Source organism: Halichoerus grypus, chromosome 8, assembly GCF_964656455.1.
Source record: "Halichoerus grypus chromosome 8, mHalGry1.hap1.1, whole genome shotgun sequence".
Taxonomy (NCBI): Eukaryota; Metazoa; Chordata; class Mammalia; order Carnivora; family Phocidae; genus Halichoerus; species Halichoerus grypus.
The window spans coordinates 82,354,058-82,369,151 of record NC_135719.1 but is presented as its reverse complement, the minus strand read 5'-3'; the positions used below and the strand labels follow the sequence as shown (position 1 = coordinate 82,369,151).

General features: G+C 45.5%; 1 protein-coding gene across 4 annotated transcripts in view; it reads left to right on the top strand.

The window, feature by feature from the left end:
* STXBP6 (syntaxin binding protein 6) overlaps positions 1–5,650 on the top strand; it is a 247,041-nt gene extending 241,391 nt beyond the window's left edge. For all 4 annotated transcript variants that reach the window (XM_078053515.1, XM_078053516.1, XM_078053517.1 and 1 more), the window contains one exon: positions 2,445–5,650. In XM_078053515.1, coding sequence (XP_077909641.1) covers positions 2,445–2,468 — 24 coding nt within the window. In that variant the 3' untranslated portion in view covers positions 2,469–5,650. The remainder of the gene's footprint in view (positions 1–2,444) is intronic.
* Positions 5,651–15,094: the final 9,444 nt, after the last annotated feature.

The following is a 15,094-nucleotide window of genomic DNA, read 5'->3' as shown; positions in this document are numbered from 1 at the left end:
ACCCACACCTAGGCATCCTCAGATGCCATTTCTCACGGAAAGGAATGCCGATCTGCCCTGTTTTGTACACACTCACGTTTGCGGGGCAGGGGGTGGTAAGTGGGGGTTTCTCTCATTGGCAGGGAGCGGCTGCCTCTGTCCTCACTATGGTCACCTGCTTCCTTTGGGTCCCTGAACCAGAAGGGACCTCAAGAGTCCAGGCCTCTTAAAACTCCCCCCAATATGAGTAACAATTTATCATTATTTAGAGGGAGTTGTTCACACAGCTTTGAAAGAGAAAGCTTTCCATGAGATAGTAAGAAAACAAAATACACCTGAAGGAAATTTTAATCTCCTCTTCTGTAGGAACTCTGACATCTAAACTGACCCAGAAGCATTTGAGTTAGAGATGATATTTATGATCATGAGGAGACTGAGGTATGGAGCAGTTGTGACTTTAGAGCTCAAGGTCATGCAGCAAAGTTGCAGCAAAGAAGCAACCCTGCCTTCCATATTCCAAGACTTCCAACTCCCAGAGAATTTTAAAAAAACAAACAACAAAAACCCTAGGTAGCATGGAAATGGTGCCACTTTCCGCAAAGATACTTCAAATAGTAAAAGACCCAGTCCCGTCATATTCCTGCGATGCTGAGCTGGCCACGGCCCCACCTGGCGGGGGCTGGGCTTAGCGCCATCCCAGACCCACGGTAGCAGTAACCGGGGCCCGGTTGTTGCTGAAGATTAATGACTGTATGAATTGGCACGAGACCATTAGCTGAAGGTTAACAGCTCCGTGAATAACAGGACAGCAGCACTGATCAAATATTTATGTTTGGTATTCATTATGCACAACACTTAACAGCTCTGTGTTGATTGGAGTGGTCCACATCGCTAAATAATGTATTAAAATGAGAGACGGAGCAAGAAGTGGAGTCCATACAGTGGAGGGGCTGCAGGTGGCGGGGCCGTGGAACAGATCAGAAGGAGAGCCCCCCACCCACCATGTTTCCTGGACCATAAGCTCTCTGAGGTCAGGAGTTACTAGCTACCTCCCCCTTTCTGAGCAAAAACCCACAGCGCTTAGCACGGGAGCAGCCCGGGCACGCTTGCACACACTGTCCAATGGTTGACGGATGTGGCGTCCACACTGCAGAGGCTCTGTGGAGGTCTCGCTGAGGCTGGCTTCACCAGGCAGAGAGGCACGGGGAGCTCTTCCAGCTGCGGTGAATTTAGCAGCCCAAGGGCTAGGTCCGCCCATCCCCTCTGTGCACCGGCTGCAAAGGAAGGGTTTGCTGCTCTCGCAGGTGGCCTAACTGAGGTGGCAGCCCCAGGGTTATGACTTTGTTCTTGAAGATATCGAAGAAAGGGAAGGCAGACCCTGATTGCCCTGGGTTACACTGGAGAGATGGATCGTTGACACCGCCCAGAATGACGGCCAGCACCACTGTGTGGAATCAGGGGGCTCCCTGGCTCATCCTTCAAGGACCGGGAACCTGGTCATGAAGCAGATGACAGGGCTTTCTACAAAGCTCTTGCCTGAAGAGAATCACCCGCTATTTGCTGCAAGTCATTCTGAATGGCAGAACCCTGTCCCCTACTCCCAGTCCCAACCCCCTCCCTAATGCCAGACTCCAGACACGTAAGGAATTACAGTTCAGGCGCAGCTCTGCCTTCGGGGTCACCTCAGTGTACGGGCTCCTTGGAAAGGATCTAAGAAAAGCAAAGTCAGATTTAACTTTATGATCCATACCTGCCTGTGTTGCCTTCAATATATCATCGTGGGCTCTAGCTGGGCTTGGGAAGCTACAGAATGATACAGTGGTATTAGTGTTCCCATTTATAAAGGTCTAGCCTTTCAGCAAGCCACATTTCTCAAATACCCGCGGGAGGAGTGGTAAATAGAGGTCTGGATTCAGTCTCTTTCTTGTTCAGTCCCGGTCAGTAACACCGCTTCATCTCGCCAAGTGCTTTGGAACTTGGCTGAAGGTCCAGGCTGGATATTGAGTGGATTAATGCCAATTGTTTTCCTACGGTTGATTTTTAATACTTTATAAGATATCAGTAAATACTTACATTTGAGGAGTGTTGGTTTTCCTGAGTAACTAGTAACCTGGGAGCCCAGAGACCTCGGTTCTACTCCTACCTGTTCTAGGCGGGTCCCTCACTCTGCCTGCACCCTGGCTGTTCCATCGGCTCCTTCCGTGGAGTGCGGGGAAAGCCGCATAGCACGCTCCCCCAGCAGGACATGTGACACCAAAGGAGCCGCTGGTAAGGAGGAGTAACAAAGGCAGTGCTTGGTGGGCTCTTTGAGAAAATGCTAATAATTTATAATAATAATATGGCGATCTGCCACAGCGAGTGAAACCTCGGTGCTGCCTCTCGTCATGCATTTGGGGACGGGAGCAGCACGATGAGTTCTCCCCGAAGCTGTAATGCCTCACTTTGCCATCCCTCTTTCTCCTTAGCTTGCCATGAAGCACAAGTGTTGAGAAACTGCCTGTCACGGCGATGACCCTCTCGAGAGAAATGGAAGAGTTTGCTCAGCAGTTCTTACAAGAATTCCGGACCTCTGCTTGCTTCTTTTTTTCTCCCCCCGCCCAGTATACGGACATTTAGGTTTTTTTGCTTTTCCCGTTTCAGACGTTAATATGAAAGAAAAGATGTTGTGTTTATACATTTCACTAGGATCGCGCTAAGAAATGCTGCAGTGGCATCAGCTTCGTTCGGTGTTTTATTTTTTTCCACTGTATGTTTGTATGTGTGTCTCCATATGTGTCTTCTCTTCTCTTTAACTTTTTTTTGTAAGTAGTTTGAATATGAAATTTGGACCACATGCTATGCTGAGCTGGGTCTAAACTGGCAACAACATGTTGTTGTCTTTTTTTTCTTGATATTAAACCAGAGGGGCGCCCGGCTGGCTCAGTCAGCAGAGCATGCAACTCTTGATCTTGGGGTCGTCAGTTCAAACCCCACTTTGGGTGTACAGATGACTAAAAAAGAAAAAATGTGATATTAAGCTGGAAGACCTTTTCACATGGTGACGTCAGATGTTCTTGTTGCTGGTTGGAAATCAGAGTCAAGCAGTGACTCTGTCATTTTGTCGTTGCTTCTCTCAGTCTCCAAGCCACTCCTAACTTGAAGGTTAAGATTCTGTATCTTGAAACATAAGTCTGTATTATGGCAAACAATTGGATTTATCAGGGGAAACAGCAGTCTTAGATTTTTGCTTTTTATATAGTAATCTTTTGCATGAGCCATCACCAGCGTTCAAAAAAAAAAAAAAAACACAAAATCAGAATGGCAGATAGAAATCTACTTTCTGAGCTACAGTTTAAATACTTCAGTGCTTGTTTCCATGCTGATTATTTGCAGTTTTCATAGGAAGGGTAAAAACTTGAGATCAAAGACGTAAGGAAAAGCCTATTTAAAAACCTCTGTGCATTCATGGATGTCTCTTTCTTTTGTCATTGGCCCAAATTACGGCAGCCGATATTGAAAAGAGCTTGGATTTTTATCAAGAATTGATTTGTCCAGATAAAGGTCTGTGTGAATGATAATGTGAAAAGATACTACATTTAAAATCTCTCTTCTTATTACAAAGTCATGCCTATTTTAGAAACACCCTCACCATATCACCTTCAATGTCTCTCTATCTGATTTTTGGAGGTTCTGATGTTGTTATTTGCTATCTATTTATTTAATGTAATTTAAAGTGCAGGTGTCTTGACAAATTGTATTTCATGGCCATTGCAACTTGCCCGGTCTGACATAAAACATGCTCGTGAAGCCTTTAGACTGCAGTCAGATCGAATGAAGTTGGCTCCCACACGTCCTGATTTTGCGTTACTCCCGAGAGTGCTGGGTTCAGAGTCTGGGAGTTTTCTTTCTCTGAGAATTAAATGCTAAACCTTAAATCTGCGCTCCGTCTTTGTGAAACAAGGAGGCAAGCTGCACATCCCAGACACAGTCTCAGCCTCCCACTGCAGTGCATTGATCTTTAAGCTGCCTGAACCTTCAGGACCCTTTTCTGATCCTCCTACCCATTGAGCCGACTGAGTCCACGCGTTGTAGCCTCTTACACGGCAGCCCAAGATGACTTTGGGGTTATTTATGCTGACTTCAATAGCTTAATTTCTCCTGATAAAGCATTCCCTGGGAAACAAAGTTGGGCTATAGGGGAAAAAAAAAAGTTATCTTAGACAGTACATGTCAAAAGGGAGATGAGGTTTGCTGGAGACAAATTTCTGAATCCTCTTAGGAAGATGGTCCAGTTCAAGAAAACTCTCTAAAATTAATATGGTAAATTATGCAAGTTTAATATTTTGTACTTTCAGTGTCTAAAAAGGTCAAAGAAGCAAAGAACTTGCTATCTATCTGATGAGTACCATTAGAAGCATTTATAATTTCTAAGAAAATCCCAAAATATCACTCAAAACGGGTTTTGTTTGCAGTCCTCAGTTCAGAAAACACGCATACACATGGATATATTCATTTTCCAAAATTGGATTCCAGCTTCAGAGATAGATAGTTGGTATAAATAATTGAAAGGGTAAATCTAAAACCTCCCAACAATTGGCCAGACTTGAAAATAAAATTTGTTGCCAACTATCTAACAAGGGTGTTTGCAGAGCTGCTTCTAAAGTAGCAGAGGATGAGGTCATAAGCGTACTGTGAAATTGGAGCTTCTTCCTCCCTGGTAGAATTGTAATAGCTACTCTTAATAAATGTTAAGTATTCTGAATCTTGCCCTCTTACTTCACTCTCTGTTTATCCTTTTAGACTTCAGTCTTACTGGAAATAGCTTGGATTAGAAGAACACCTCTATTAGCTCCCTCTATTGATTCGCTTCCAGGGCGTGGCCATGCCCTTGACCTCCCTGGGTCAACGCCCTACCTAGGCCCCCAGCCTCTGTCTTTCCTCCACCTCCTGACCTCTTGCAGAACTGCCCTGTGATGACACACGTGAAGTTCTTTGCTATCCTTTTGTAGAAGGTGCTGCGATACAAGATATAAGTCTAACCTAGAGGAAATTGCTAAAATGTCACATTCTTTGGGACCAATTTGTTGGGTGAAGCTGCTAGAAGACAGTTAATTTGTTTCACTTCTGCACTTCATTATGAGTTTTGGGGATACTCTCTCTGTGAAGGACTTCTTCAATTGTACTGACAACACGTAGAGAAAAGAAGCTTCCTAGTATTACCCCTTCTTCCTGGAACGTAGCCGTCCATAGTAGTCCTCACCTAGTATTAGATAATCTGCATACAGGACGTATACAGTTATTCAGGTTAATGTTTCATATTAAAGAATGTATTTGTAAAATGTAACAAGATCAGTAGTTAACTTTTTTTAAGCTCTGAAAAAACAAAGATTGTGTTAGACTTACAATTACAGTGAAATCTGTCTTAATACTACTACTTTGTGGCTAACAAAGGTTGTGCATTTATGTAAAAATATTTACAGAATGCCCTCAATAAGGGATAATAAAGATAGGTTTTGCTTTTCATTTTTAGAATCGTAACACTGCTGCTGTCTGTGGTACAGTTATTAATTCTTCAGAAGTTTCTCTAGGATGTCAAATATAATTTTTGTTTCTTTCAGAGACAAGTTAACACCTGCTCTATGATTCGTGATTACGGTTAACTCTAATTTTGTCATTAAATATTTTAACTCTGATGAAAGTTTGTTTCTCGCAATTATTTGTCAACTTTGTAAAACACAACCCAAAAGGCAGGCATCCCCACGTTTCTGATGCTGATGGGAAGATCTTGTGGGCCTCCAGAACACCTAAGAGCTAGGATTAGCATAAGGATAGCATTTCCTTATATGTGTTCTAATGGGAAAACTTGAAACATTAAAAAAGACCAAAGAGCTAACCTTCATTTAGACAATGAGCTTCTATCCAGCAAGAGGGTTTGTTGGGTTTTTTTTGTTTTGTTTTTTGTGTGTGTGTGTGTTTTTTTCTTCTCATGGGCAAAGGAATTAAGCCGATGAACAATCCCCTTTCTGCTGATACTGGTGATGCGCTCAACTCACTCATTACAGCATGTGCCCTCATTCCGCAGACTCGTTTCATGCCCTGTTAAATTGGAAAGAAGACTTTATCAAATTATGTCGATTTATTTTTATGGAAATAACGACCGCATCACCCGTTTGTTTTCAAGGGAAGTGGCTTGGGTGACACAGTACAGAGCAGCCCCCTGGGTTGGCGGGGACATGTGCTTTTAAGGCAGGCAGGACTCTGAAGTGTTTCCCGGGTGGAAGGGCAAGACTGCGGTCTCTAGTTTTCAGAGAAGAGAGGATAGAGAGATGGCTAGATGAAGAAAGCAGCCCGAAGTTAATTATGTAGTGAAAGGCACCAGTTCTTGCAAACTAATTATAAACCCATTGCCTTGCAGAGATGACTTTTTTTTCTTAATATAATTTGTATTTGTTAGCAATCCTACCACAACTAATTCTCAATCTGGGGGGAAGGATTAATATGCTAAGTGTTTAAAAAAAAAAATCAGTGGTGCCTTCCCCCTTGCATCAGTAAGGATGTGCTTAGGAAAAACTATTGACCCATCATAATCATCATCTGCCTAAACAAACAGATTGAGGGCCGGGAGTGGGGGAGGTACAAGAAGAGTGGGAAGAAAAATACCAGAAATAAATTTCAAACAGAAATGCAAATGTTTGAGTGTTATTTCTGTTGATATCCATTCTGCATGCCTCTCCCCTGGCACTGGTGAGCCTGGGTGGCGGCTAGACCCACGTCTGCATGCACACACGTTTGCACATGCACATACGTCTGCACGCGCACATATGCCATCCACACAACTGGCAGCAGGAAAAGAGCTGAGCTGTGCTCCTAAATGCCCCTGAAATCGCTTTGTGACACCTCCTTGCCCTTCTGGACATGGCTAGGCAGCTGACAGTATTTCCAGGGGTCATTAACACCAGAAAATGCCTCAGATGGGCCATTATCAGAGTATGAGAAATGTAAAGATGTAAGAGACATGGGAAAAGAAGACATCCCACCCACAAAGCAAATCTCAGGTTCTATAAATGTGAACGCACTAACAGCACTCTTGTACCGAAGTGGTACGGAAGGTGGATTTTCCTTTGATTTGCTTTTTAAAAATCCAGGACTTACATATAAAATGATTTGGCACAGCCAGAGCCAGCCTGATGCAAAATTAATCTTCATTTTTACCTCCCCGCCAACCTTTCTCCCCTCCGTGCCCTTCCGCCTTGCTGTCCAACCCTTTTTAAATCCTGCTTTAGCTAACGGCTCCTACATGTTACCGACCATAAAGGGCTGGTTCACAGTGGCTTCCAACAGCCTCCATCCTGGCTGCATGACAGTCATTGGGGAGTTCTTAGAAATGCACACATTTTACTCCCAAACCCGCCTTCTTGGTGTCCCCGGTCATCTTGTCTTTTGCAAAGAAAAAAGAAATGACTTAAGCAGGCTCCGGATGGTAGGGCACCTGGCTTCCCCAGATGCTTACTAGGTTTAAACCAGCCAATTAAAGCTGTCAAGGAAATTAAATATACTATGCATTTCAGCTCAATTACTGTTGTAATGTAACCTTCTGCCTTGACCCCCCATTATATTTCTCCCTTGAGCCCCATCTGGAGCCTCGGGATTTCCTGAGTCATGTTTTCTCTTGCCACCCCTGAAGTTTTGTGCCACATTTTCTTGTTTCTGCTGATGAGTCATGGTCTTCCAGGGGCGGGGGAGGAGGGTGGCAGGTCCGTGGCCCATCCCACCACACACTGTTGGACGTACTCTAAGGAGGCAAAGCTCTCTTGCCTCCCTTGGTCCACGGGAACCAGTGGTCAGAACTAAGGGATTCTGAGTCAGTTGCTGCTGAGTACCGCCACTGTCCTCATGTTGTCTTTTAGACATTTTATATGCTAATGATTCTCAGGTGAAGTTTGTTTTTTTTTTAATAGAACATGTATTCTTTTTTTTCCTGTCTTTGTGTGTTCAACCAGCCCAAGGATGGCCATTTAAATGGAGCCTGGCCCCATCACATATCCATATTTAGATGTGTCAGAGGCTAGACAAGAATCACCAGTCCTGCAAATCCCTGGTGTCATTTGTCAACATTAGATACGAGCCTTTGTCCTATGACATTGTATCCCAATTGCTTTGCCACTCATTATTTGTCAGACGACATAGAAAGAAAGAAAAATGAGGCCCATAAATTCTCAGCTTTATCCAGAGATCTTAAACATGGCTTGGACAATTCACAATTTCTAAAGAAAATTCCTTTTCTATGCTCTGACCGTGTGCACCAAATGCTGTGTAATTATAATACCACATCCTCGGTGAGTAATGCCTGAAGCTTTCTGTTAGTTTTCCTTAAAACTAATCCTTTCTTTTACTACCCTAGGAAGGAAAATCTGGTTCCTACTCTTGAACATGCTTTTTTCATAGTGCAGTGGCGTCCTTCAGGGAGTGTTTTAGACCTGAAATTATAGTGGCCAGTCCTGGTCGCCCATTTACATTGGCCTGAAACTGTCCACTATTGAAGGAGTCTCGGCTTTTGGACAGAACCTGTGGGAAAAAAAAGAATGTGTGAATCCTACCCTCCCCAATAGCACAGCTTTTACTGGCGCGGACGTGGGCAGGGCGCCCCCTTGTGCCGCTTTACTGGCGGCAGCATTGCATTGTGGTTAGTAAGTGGTCCCAGGAAGGCCGGCCCTGCTTCAAATTCCAGCTCCAGTCCTAGAAAGTAGGTAGTTTGGGGCAAGATACTAATTCTCTCTGTGCCTGTTTTCTTAGCTTTAAAATGGGAGTGATTGTCTACTTCACAGGTTATTATAAGGATTAAATGAAATCATGAATGTAAAGCCTTTAGCCCCATACCTGCCCATAAGGGCGCCATGTGTGCCGGTCAGCTCGGCAGCAGGCTTCTTCTCTGTGATGGATCCAGAATAAAGTAGTAAAACTTATAGGCTTGTGATGCCTGCCAGACCGCACTGCTGGCTAGAAGAATGGATGTGTTTTCCTTAAATCTATGTTGGCACAGGACACACGGGCAGACATTTTTCAGGCCTCTTTGGCCATTTTATGATCTATAGACATAGAACCCTTGACATTTCATATATCCAGCTGAGGCCCATGGCCCAAAAGCAAACCCGGTAGGGGCCATTTTCTGGAGGAAATTTCCAAAAAGACTAAATTCATAAAAACAAGAGTGAGATAAATTGGCCCTAGAGTCTGTGCCCTCAACTATAGGAATGGAAATGAATGGTTTTATGGCCTGGGATACTATGGGGCATGTCCTTGGGGCAGTGATTCATGCTCCTTTTTAAAAAAAGAACGTCAAGGTCTTCGGATATATCAGTGTTATTCCAAGGATGCTACTCAAACTATTCCCAGATGACTTAAATTGAGAGTATCTTAAAGAGAACCATTTACTCCACAAATGGAACCTGGGCCTAGAGTGAAAATAGCCCTAAGAGAGAAAAGGAAGTAATTCATATCTCACTGTAGCATGCCTTTTCTGGAAGCATCTTGAGGCATTCAGCTAAAAGAAGGAAAGAAGGACCCAGAAAAACTGATGTCAACATACTGTTAGCCCAGAGTTGTCACAGTGCTGTTACTTACGATGTCCAAGTAAATCCAACCCTATTGGGAAATAGGCCATTTGTAAAGGACCGTGCAGACAAGAAGGCCCTGGCTAGTTATAACAGCCAGGAAGTACCCCAACCAAATCCCAAATTCTACCCCTCCAACAATTGCACTAGGTGTTATTTTTTAACAAATTGCAAGCCAGGCAAATTTCTTTTAAAAAAGTAAATTAGAATCCTTCCTGGCAGAGAGCCTCCTGGCTTTGTCATTAGCTTTTCGTCCTCGGGCAAATTACATCATTTTTCTGTATCTGGTTCTTCGTGTTTCAAAGGAAAATAATCTCCATCCTGCCCACCTCACAGTCCTGGTGAGTGAAGTGAGGTGTGAAATGTGAAGGAGCTCTGCGAAGTACAGAGTGCTAAAGAGGTATGTGTCACTCATTAACAGGGTCTGCAACTGTCCCCACCCAACACCTAAGGGATTCCTTTCTCTACCACCCCCTCTTCCCCTATAGGTCTGACCCTGCATGCTACATGGTATCATCATGCCCTCTCCCCGCTCTCCCAAGAAAAAGAATCCCCCACTTGCCATCATGGAAAGTGAATCAAAGACAATAGTAAGAGACAGTCCCAGACTGCTCAGAGCAAGGGACACCTGGGCTTCGAGGCAACCCCCAAGGGAAAAGACTCAGGGCATTCCAGGGGCGGAGGGAGAACACTGTGCTGGACAGGTCGGCCTGGACGCAGCTCACCCCAGGACCACAGGGAACTCTTGAGAGTTCTGACATCCTGATGACGAACATGTTCTCCATCCACCTGGGAAGTCTTGTTGACAACAAACAAAAAATTTCAGAAACCAGTCCGAGAAGTCAGACATACTCTCCCCTGAACGGAGGCACATTGGGTCGGTCCTACTGTGTCTGGTTGTCCTAACCTAAGATTAACACGGAGAGGGCCCCAGAAATGGCCAAGGTCTTGGGAATTCAGTGAGTAGACGTGAAAGGAATGATAATAAGTTATTCAGGAGACAGAATACCGATCTGATTGAAGAATGCAATCCGAGGACATTCTTTTAGACACAGGGAAGACCCAACACTCAGCTCTACTCACTGGGAGCAGCATTGTTATCCTATCTGGGGGTCACCAGGAAGCCAGCTCAATATTTCCCTCTGGGGGCGCCTTACCTGGGCAACAGCAGGAGAAAGGCCAGGAAGAAGGCATACCTGACTCTCCTCAAGCCTAATGCTGAGCTGGTCTAAGCCACCTACTCAAACTTGTGTTCCTCTGGACCCCACTGCATTCTCCAGGGTGGGTGAGCCACCACACACACTCACACACACACACACACACACACACACAGAAGACAGCCCTCGGGCACATACTACTCACCAGTGATGTTGGATGAGAGAGCTTGAGGAGGAAGGGGGTGTGCACCACAGTCTACCCACTGGGTCCTCATTCTGTGAGGAATGGTCCACCCCACTGGGTCCCCCATTCTGTGTTCCCCCTTATTCACTTCCTCCTCCCTGAAGTGGAATGAGGGCGGATTAAAGGCAGAAGGAGGCTGCAGTGGCAGCACGAGGGCTAGCGTTAACTCCAACGAATATTATTACCCTTACAAAATATGAGCGACAGGAAGGGGCAATTAGGGGAAAGCACTGTACCTACACAGAAGCTATTCAAACTCGTCCTTCTTTGGGAGGAATGATCCATAGTAGTCCTGCTTTGTGACGGACGAGGGCTTCTGAAAGTCCCCGCGAGCCCAATTCCACAAGCATGCTCACAAAAGACATTGGCCCAAAGTTTCATTGTAGGCTTTTTACCTAAGAAAAGAAAGCCTTGAATGTAGGGCCCAGGTCTGCCCCTGAATTCAGTCAGGACCCAGAATAAACCCACCTCATTTCTCACTGTGCTGTCCTTGGCCCGGGCATCTTGCCTTTCTCCCAACATGCCAGGTCCTTGTGCACCTGCTGTCTCTGATTGTCAAGAATACTTCCTTCCCCAGCTCTTCAGTAGCACATCATTTCTCGGCTATCAACTCTCCACTTGCATGTCTCTGCGGAAAGACCTTCCCTGACCACCGCATCTAAAGGAGAACCCCCCGAACGTGTACTCAGACCTGTGTTTTTGTCTTTACTGTCTGGCCCATATTCAGCTCTGGACCATGGCTATTTCATTCACCAGATTGCCCAGGGACCTATGATTTACTAGGCATGTAGGACACGCTCATTACATAAATGAACCTTTCCTTGGGTTAAAGTCCCCGTGCAAGACACCAAGGGGTGTTCACAGAAAAAAAAAGAGAAAAATCCAAGTTGCCAAACATGAAAAGATAGCCTCACTCTTTGAGCAATGCAAATTTTTTAAAAAGTAGTGTTCAAAAGCTCATGACACTCGATAAGCAAATGCCATTGAATGGGAGTATAAACTGAGACCACATTTTTGTAAGCAAATCATCCCCATCTATCAAGATTCAAATGGCTGTGCTTCCCTCCCACAGAGCCCCTCAGGTCCTTGCTCTGCAGCCACCAGCCTCGGGCATCCACTCTGCGCTACCTCCTAGCTACCCCCATTGGAGCAGCTGAATTACAGGAAGTTTCTCCAGCCTCTGCAAGGTGGAAAGCAGTAGTCAGGGTCCATGTAAATTCCCTCAAGCAAACAAACAAATACAATAAACAGTCACTGCCTTTTCTGTGCCTGTCTTACATCTGATATTGGCAGGCGTTCCCACTGCCCCATCCAGCTTTGGCAGCAATGCGTTTTCCTGAACTCTTCAGTGCTTTCCTTTTCTATGGATTCTGAATCTGGAAAGAAGGGATCATGGTTTTCTAAACTATAAAATTCTTTATCTATTGTATTGGGCAACTCTGTTATTCATCTATGCCGTTACGGATTTATTGCACCTCGGTTCTAAATCCCCTCTTTTCCCCCCACTCCCTGCTTTGTGATGCTGGAGCTGGACCCTCAGCATTGCACCTGCTGCTTCTGGATCCCTTAGCAGTTCACTCCTGTTTACTAATTAACAATGATCTGTGTTAAATTCCTCCCATTCCAATAACTGGCATGGTCTCTTCTTCTGCCTGAACCCTGCCTGACATATCATCTCAGGCATCTTGGCACACTGCTCCCAGACCTCTCCCACTCTCCCCAAGTCTCTTGGCAAAATCCTTTACTTCCAACAAATTATGTAATTTCCTACTTTGCTAAAATCAGGACTCTCCTGATGGGGAGATTATCCTGGATTATCCAATGAGCCCAGTGTAATCATAAGGGTCCTTATAAGAAAGAGGCAGGCGGGTTAGAGTCAGAAAAGGCTGGGTGGGAGGAAAGCAGAGAAGTTGCAAGATGCTCAACTACTGGCCTCGAAGATGGAGGAAGGGGCCACAAATCCAGGAATGCAGCTGGCCCCTAGAAGTTAAAAAGGCAAGGAGACAGATTCTGCCCTAGAGCTTCCAGAACAAATGCAGCCTTGCCAACACCTTGGTTTGAGGACTTCTGACCTCTAGAACTGTAAAATAATAAATTTGTGTTGGTTCAAGCTGCTAAGTTTGTGGTCATTTGTTACAGAAATGACAGGAAACCAACACAGTCCTTAACCCCCAAGGTGAGGCGTTGAAGCTCTCAGGAGGGTTCTCCCCCAAGGTGGGGGGTAGGTGTGTCCCTCTGAAACCAGGGACAGCCAATAGCTCCTCTCATGCCAAACTTGGTCTTGCTCAACAAGCATTTACTGAGACCTGTGGATCTCTTCTGGGAGAATGGAAAGAGGAATCCAGACCCCAACTTCAAGGACAGATTCATATAAGGAGAAATAAAACTTCAAGGCAGAATCCTCTAGATGCCAAATGGGTGACAAGTTCAGCTAAGGCTTTAGACACTCAGAAGAGGCCATCTGCTTGCTTGCAATGAAATCCTTCCCCCTCCTATTCAGCCTTTCCATGGATAGGCAGGAGACTGTGCCCCCAGGTTTGTCCGGGACAGCCAGGTTTGTATCTGCTGTCCTGCTGTAACCATGAATTGGGACTCCTTTCATTCAAGAGCACTCAGATTCCTGAGAAACCACATGGTCACTCGAATGGCAGGGCATCAGCCAGGAAACCCACTGGACACACTGCACCGTGTTAGGAACAACTTTGAGCTTGAATCTCAACACAAAATAAAAAATGATCCCCAGGGCACCTGGGTGGCTCAGTCAGTTAAGCGTCTGCCTTCGACTCAGGTCATGATCCTGGGGTCCTGGGATCGAGCCCCGCATCGGGCTCCCTGCTCAGCGGGAAGCCTGCTTCTCCCTCTCCCACTCCCCCTACTTGTGTTCCTTCTCTCACTGTGTCTCTGTCAAATAAATAAATAAAATCTTTAAAAAAAAATGATCCCCAACTTTTTACGCCACCAAAATCCCAATAGAGAACACTGTTTCAGTTGATTGACTGTGAGCACAACAGACATCTCAGTAATCCTTCACATACCATCCTCAGATTCTCTTCCTGGCAAAGTCAAAGTAAGGAAACTTAGATCACGTTGTCTAATGAGATACAGCGATTTTAATGTATGGCACCGCCTGCAGCTGGAGCAGCCCGGAAGGGTTTTGTCGTTTTGTTTTTCAGCCTTGCTTGTGAGCAGGATGGAAGTAGTGGGTAGAGAGCTGAAGGAGGGGAGGGAGGGAGTTGCTGCAGAGGAAGAATGTAGGAATGTGAGAGGGGTTGAAGGAGGAAAACAGTGAATTCTGAGTTTCTTTGCCATATTTATCAAGCTTAATGAGCAATCATTTGATTCTACCCTTGAACTTGACTCTCAAGGTGCTATCCTTTCAAAGACATCTCCTGCTCCAGAGGTGGGGGTGGACAATGGGGCCCTACTCAACTCTGTGTGTGCGGGACGTGTGCTTGGGAGTGCGGAGGTGAGCGAGGTGTGCGAGGTGTGTGGGGCTCCGAATCCATCTGTCATGTCAAACCCGGTGTGGGCTGAATCGTGTCACTCAAATTGGTCCATAACGGGATGAAAATTCAAATGCTGATAAATTACAGGGAGCTATTGAGTGTGCTCAAGTTCACACCTGCCTTTGGGGGATTGTGATGAGATTCCATGTCTTCTAACTGGTTTCTCTTATCTTCCGGCCACCTTATTAGCCAGGATTGACACAATATTTAATGCTGTATGTCTTTTGTTGGCTTCTCTGCTCTGTGTTTTTTAAGCTCCCCTTTGCATCCCTCCTTCCCTGGGGTCAAGTCACCAGGGATTCCAGAGCTGCAGTGGTTTGACTCCTGTCTCCTTGGCACATTCTACCTCAACACTCCAATCCCTTCACGCCGGGAGGGTCTCCTGGATGCAATAGATGTTTGTGTAGTTTGGTGAGAGGAAGAGGAAAAAAGAGAAAGGAGGAGAAACACGGGCAGGGAAAAGAGGCTTGGGGTGAGGGGAGCGGGGAGGTACAGGAGGGGGAAATACGGGGAGAGGGGTAGAGTGACCCCAGTGAGGGGAAAGCCCACTGAAAATTCCTGGTCAGTCACGACTCCTGTGTCCTGTGTCCCTCTATGTTTTAATGTCTCACACCAGCT